At 37.1% G+C, this 6,611-nt stretch overlaps 1 protein-coding gene across 1 annotated transcript in view; it reads left to right on the top strand.

Annotated features, from left to right (window-relative positions):
* The window catches only part of usp13 (ubiquitin specific peptidase 13), a 34,643-nt gene that overhangs the window by 8,362 nt on the left and 19,670 nt on the right, over window positions 1–6,611 (top strand). Inside the window, exons 5-10 of the mRNA XM_037674617.1 lie at window positions 1,430–1,572; window positions 2,323–2,507; window positions 3,560–3,657; window positions 3,740–3,930; window positions 4,472–4,543; window positions 6,402–6,507. Coding sequence (XP_037530545.1) covers window positions 1,430–1,572; window positions 2,323–2,507; window positions 3,560–3,657; window positions 3,740–3,930; window positions 4,472–4,543; window positions 6,402–6,507 — 795 coding nt within the window. The remainder of the gene's footprint in view (window positions 1–1,429; window positions 1,573–2,322; window positions 2,508–3,559; window positions 3,658–3,739; window positions 3,931–4,471; window positions 4,544–6,401; window positions 6,508–6,611) is intronic.

The following is a 6,611-nucleotide window of genomic DNA, read 5'->3' on the forward strand; positions in this document are numbered from 1 at the left end:
GTAGGTGAAGCACCCACACCTGCCCCCACCCTCATTCGCCCCACTCTGGGGCTGGGCCCTTGAGCAAGGCCCTTAACCCCCACCATCTGCTCCCTAAACAGGTCTCTCTTGAAAATGAGTTCTCGTGGCTCAATGAGGCTACCTAGATAAATAAAGGGTAAATAGAAAAAAAAAAAATATTTTTTTTTTGCAAAACCTTTAAGGGGAACCACAAGGTGCACATATTGGTGTTTTTATTTCTTTTGTTGTTGTTGTTTTTTTTTTTTTTTTTTTTTTGCTTTGTATCTTGCATGAAGATCCAAAGGGACACTTTAATTTGCATGTTTTATTTTCTAAAACTTGGCTTTGACTTGAGTGTTTTGGTATTTTATATATGCAAAAGACATTGAATACAGAGTGTGTGGTGTTAAAGAATTGTGCATTACTAGAATAACACCTGGTGAATGACAATTTGTTGCAAAGCAAAGTTCTTCTTAACTAGAGGAAATCTAAGATAACTTGAATGATCAGAGAAAACATGCAGCAACACAATTCAAATCTCTTACACATTGAGTTTCTGTCTTTGTATTTGTAAATATGCACAGTAATATGTGTTGTGGTACTAGTGTACACATTATTCTTTGAGTACAGTGTTGAGACGATGCCTCAGTGCACCAAAGATAGTGCATTTTGATTGATTTCATTCCACTTGTGACATATTCTTAACACTAAATGGAAAGATCCTCTCATGTGTGAATATGATGCCACAAAACTTGTTGGGGAAAAAAAAACCCTTAAAACCTTTAAGTGATCAAAACTGAGTTATTGCAAATGTGTACCAGTGGTGGTCTGTTTGTGGTTGTTCTCAGGTTGTGAATTGAATGACGTTCAGGTTGTAATCCCTGTTTTTCAATCTAAAATGAACTAACAGCTTTCGTTTTTCTTTTGTTTTTTGGTGGTGGTGGTGGTGGTGGTGGTGGTGGGTGGGGGGGGGGGGGGGTGTCATTAAAAAGTCTGTTCTTGATGGGGAAAATATTGTTCAACTCTGATTTGTACTTTAGTTTGGTCTTGGACTCTGCCTGCAGAACTGGATCACTGGCTCTTTATTTTATTTGCAACTTTAGCCTAAATTGCTTGATTAAATCCACATTCAAGTGTTTTGCATTGTTTGTTACTCTTATTGCTGTTACTGTCTTACTGTGTGTACTTTAGTTTTGCAAGTTAACCCCCCCCCCCCTTTTTTTCTTTTTAAAAATGGTGCTTCAGTCACAAAATGCAACACAACTGGATGTTCTCTTGCTCAAATGTTCCATGAATGCTTCTGTTTGTACTGAGTTTCATCTTCTTCAAAGTAAATGAAATCTTGGCATCGTTGACCTTAAAATAAAATAGATTTTACTGCGACTACATCACGTATACTCGTTCAGCTTCTGTCTCATTCCATGTTCAGGTGACCATTGCTTGTGACGCAGTACTCAACGCACCATCGGCTTACAAGAAACAGGAGCCTGAGTCCTGGGAGGAGGAGATCCAGGTCTCCAGACACGCCAGAAGCCTCAGACAACTGGACAACAAGGTTCGAATTCCACCCAGGTAGGACTGACCAGGCTAAGTTTCTTTATCGTAAGAAGGAGGGATTTATTTAGGTCAGGGGGTCTGCAGCCTGTGGCTCTGGGGCCACATGCAGCTCTTTAGTCCCTCATCTGCAGCTCTATGAAGCTTTCACCAAAACTTACAGGAAATTTAATCGTTCTGATTTTTATCCCCACAACAAAAAGGGCCTTTAAAAAAAAAAAATAAAAAATCAAATTTCTGCAAATGCTTGAACGACTACTATGTTTTTCTTTATTACTTCCAAGTGGGATACTTAATTTCTTTTTGTGTAAAAGGCCACAAATGCCTGCAGAGTTCAGTGTTTTCATTTTCATCTAGAAACTAGAAGTATTTACTTCTTTACTTCATAGTTATTTTTTTGTCCCAAAATGTAAAAACGTCAATAAATGTTGAAATTCATTATTGATTATCAGTTTTAACATGTCACCCCCACTGGTCAGAAAAGCCCCCTCCAACTAACTCAAAGTGGCCCATGGGCCAGCAGTTGATCATCACAGTTGTAGCAGGATTCGTGGCTCTGGGCTCTTTTTTTATTTATTGAGTGAAGGGGCAGAAATGGCTCTTTGATCAAAAATGTTGCAGACCCCTGATTTTAGATGAACTGTGGTGATTTAATCTTTGTCACATTTGTACTGTGTCTTATTCTCATTGAAATTTAGCTGCAATAAATGCTTAAAAGTTGAAAATGTTCAGCACAACAGTAATACAAACCTGTATGTTTGCTGCCAGTGGCTGGAAATGCCAGAAATGTGAGCTGAAAGAAAACCTGTGGCTGAACCTGACAGATGGATCGGTGCTCTGTGGGAAGTGGTTCTTCGACGGGAGCGGAGGTAACGGCCACGCTCTGGAGCACTACAGAGAGACCAACTACCCCCTGGCTGTGAAACTGGACACCATTACCCCAGACGGAGCAGGTCTGATGTACAAAACATGGCGACCGAAACTGCTGCATGAATCTAGACTCGAATATATGCTCTTGTTTTTGTCAAACAGCACAGAAATGTTTTCACTTATCGTATAAAAACTTGTACTAATGAAACATCCCCTTTTTATTAGCTTCAATATGTCGATGATGCATTAAAACAAGTTTTATAAAAACATAAACTCAGATTCATATTTAATATAAAGGTGATATATCTGGCTTGTTTGGTCCAGAGCTGCTTTACATGCCATAATGTAAGAAATGACACATTTTCCTCAAAATGCAGTTTGGCGCAGCATGTCCTGTCACTTTTTTCAGAAACACAATGTTTTAGTTGTCTTTTTTAAAAACCCTCTTCTGAAGGATGTAGTCTACTCTGATAAACAAAAACAAAAAAAACCCTTCATATTTATTGTCCTGATGCATGCTCAATAGCAGATCCCATGTAAATGTGTTTCATGGTGATAAACAGATGTGTGAAAAAGTGTTAAGTCATCACACATTTGTAATTTTTTTCTCCAAGGAGTCAAAGTTTCTTCATTATGAAAAAACGGCCCAAGTAAAAAAAACAAAATACTTATAAACTCTCCAGAAAGCTTTGAGACCTTTTAACGTGTCCTCTTTAAACAAATTACAAAAAACAAGTCTGGCTGTTTGAAAGCAAAATATAAAGAAGTTGAGGTGGTTTAAAGCTTTTACACGGGATAAGTAAATTATTTCAGGCAGTCTAGTTAGTCTTTTTTGGACCTAGCTTTTTTTTTCATTATTATTATTTTTTTGCAGGTTTTAATTTTTGTCAACAAAATAATGGATGACACACAAAAGAAAAGGGATAAAAGTTAAGAAAAACTTTCATGAGGTCTCTTTAAAATATTCTGCTGACAAAATCTTCTTTGTTAATGATAAATATTGAACGACAAGTGTAACTCATAGAAGAACTGTATGAGTTATTGACTAAAAGTGTTTACCATATTTAAGCATCAATGCATCACCTGTAAATAAACTGAGCTTTTCGTTGTCACCAACTGGGCTTCTGATTTTCAGATGTTTACTCGTTCGAGGAGGAGGAAGCTGTGTTGGACCCTCACATATCAGAACACTTGTCACACTTTGGAATAGACATGCTACAAATGCAGAAGAGAGTGAGTTCACTCATTTTAAAATTAATTTTTGCATCAGCACAATCGAAGCTGAAACAGTCATGGTGTTCCCCTCTAATTTCAGACAGAAAATGGGCACCACACAGACAATAACTCCCGACCGCGGGTCAGTGAGTGGGAGGTGATCCAGGAGTCGGGCATGAAGCTGAAGGCGGTGTTTGGTTCTGGTTACACGGGCGTCAAGAACCTGGGCAACAGCTGCTATCTAAGCACAATACTGCAAGTCCTCTTCAGCATCCCAGACTTCCAGAGGATGTGAGTACTGGATGTTATAGAATTGTTTAAAATTATTTTTAAATGATTTATGTAAGATAGGATATTTAGTCTTTAGACTTTTTGTTTTCCTTTTTGATATCAATGCTCATTACAACTTGGAGACTCCTCAACATTTCATGCAAAATGTAAGAAAAAGCTTGTTGTTGTTATTATTATTATTTTTAATCGCAATGGTGATTTCTTTTACTGCTTTTATCAGTCGTTAACAACCAGAAAATAATGAAAATCAATCATTAAAATTGTTCTTTTGTTGGCTAAAACTATGACAGTCTTTATCATAGAATCATGATCTCAAACAGCTTAAAATAACTTTGTTTTATTGTTTCTATGCGGATCAGTTTGCTTTGTTCATTGTACCACTGTATTTGGTTTCATGTGATTATAGATGATGGCAAACTAATATGAGCATCATCAGATGGTGTCTCTTCAGTGCCTCGTGCATTTCAGCAAGTCTTTTGTGTGTGTGTGTCATCCCATGCCCTGTCTGAGGTGAGTGTGTCTCCTGGTTTTTCATTTTTAGGTATGTAGGTAATCTTCAAAGGATATTTGACTATTCACCCCTTGACCCCACCCAGGACTTCGCCACTCAGATGTAAGTGATTCCGAATTTACTTGCAGTGTTTAATTGTTGTAATAATAATATTAATAATTTTAATACAGTGTTAGAGGAGGAAGTGTTTTTAAGCTACATCTGTGGCTAAAGAAGACGGGGGATAGGGGAGCTTGTTTTACCACATTACTGTTAATAAAAATGTTTTTATATTAGAACCAAAAATGGCCTTAAGTATTTTCAATACATTTTTGTGCAATCAAATAGAAACCAAAGACTTGCATGCATTTCCTACTGAAACATGGTGTACGCTTAAATTGAGAAAACTAAATAAGTTTCTTTCGGCTGCTCCTTTTTTCAGTGGTTGCCACAGCGAGCGACCTTGCAGGAAAGATTTGGCAATCGTTTTATGCTGGATGCCCTTCCTGATGCAACCTAGGCTCGAACCTGCACTAAAGTTCATTTCCACATCGCTAACAGTTTCCTAGTATCGCCTCTAAATGTCTCCTATGGATCACTAACCACAGAAACGTGCGTACACCAGCCATGAAGGTGGTGTGGGGCTGAGCACATTTCCACGGACATTTCATTCTTGACACATCTGAAGTTTTGCGTGAAAAAGGGCGTACGCCATGTTTTTGTACATGAGGCCACTGGTGTTTTGTTGCATTAATTAGTGTATTGCAGGAGGTCGGTCAGATGCGGTATATCAGACATATGTCTCAAACATGCCTTAAATATGCCACCAGAACATTAAAATGATAACTTCTTTCTCTGAGAGTATGTGTAATCTGAAGCATTTTTAACTAAACACTATTTGGTTTAGAGGAAGAGTTTATTATGTTTTATATTTCAATGTACTTAAGACAAAATGAAATAAAAACAAACAAAATATGTATTATTATTGTTGTTATTATTTCTTCTACCATCCTGTATAACAACTGTATCTTACATTCAGGTACCTAAAAAGCAGAATACTGCATTTTTATTAATAAACAAGTATCAGAAAAAACTGACAACATATTTAAAATTTGAATTATCTAAATACTCAGTCATATCCTTACCCTGGTGAATGTTTCTATAATATGTTTTTTAAATAATTTTCTTTAATAATTTAAAGATTCAGCTGGACCCTGAGGAACTCCATGACTAACTTTGGTGCATGTTGAATATTTATTATTTACATTTACAAATTGGAATCTATCAAATAAATATAACCAATTTTAGAGCCGTTCCTGTAATCTCAATATCGTATTCAAGTCTCTGTAGTAGAATATTGTGATCAGCTGTATCAAATGCAGCACTGAGGTCTAACAGGTCTGTCCATTGTTAGAGGCCATGAGAATATCATTAGAAACTTTCACCAGTGCAGATTCAGTTCTGTGATGAGCTCTAAACCCTGACTGAAACTCTTCAAGCAGATTATTTCTTTGTAGATGTTCATGCAACTGATTTGCAACTATTTTCTGAATTTTTGAGATGAAAGTTAGATTAGATATAGGTCTATAATTGGCCAGGATTCCTGAATCATGTTCAGACTTCTTAAGTAAAGGTTTAATTACGACAACCTTAAAACGCTGTGGTACGTAACCATTCATTAGAGATGAATTAAGCAGATCCAAAATGTGGATAATAACTAGGGGGAAATACCTCTTTAAATAGCCTGGTTGGGGTGGGATCTAGCAGACATATGGATGGTTTGGATGAAGTTCAAAATTCAGAGAGCTCAACAACAGTACAAAAACAGTCCAAACATAAATCAGGTTCTACAGACAGTTTATAGATATGTGAATATTTGTAGTCCATTCCTTCAGGATGTTCCTGTCAGATAATTAAACCTTGCAAGAACAAAATAAGTCTGATTCGGCTTCATGTTTGTGTCTGTGTTTTTGTCCGACAGGGCTAAACTGGGACATGGGCTGCTCTCAGGCCAGTACTCCAAACCTCCCATGAAATCTGAGCTCATTGAACAGGTGATGAAAGAAGAACACAAGGTATTAAACGGGGTATGTCCAACTCTTAAACTGGGTCCGTAACTGAACTGGAAGGTTCAGTTTGCACTGACCCTTTCATTTTATCACACTCACATAATCTCATTTTTATATATTAA

The sequence above is a fragment of the Nematolebias whitei genome, chromosome 3, assembly GCF_014905685.2.
Source record: "Nematolebias whitei isolate Nwh7 chromosome 3, NemWhi1, whole genome shotgun sequence".
Classification (NCBI taxonomy): domain Eukaryota; kingdom Metazoa; phylum Chordata; class Actinopteri; order Cyprinodontiformes; family Rivulidae; genus Nematolebias; species Nematolebias whitei.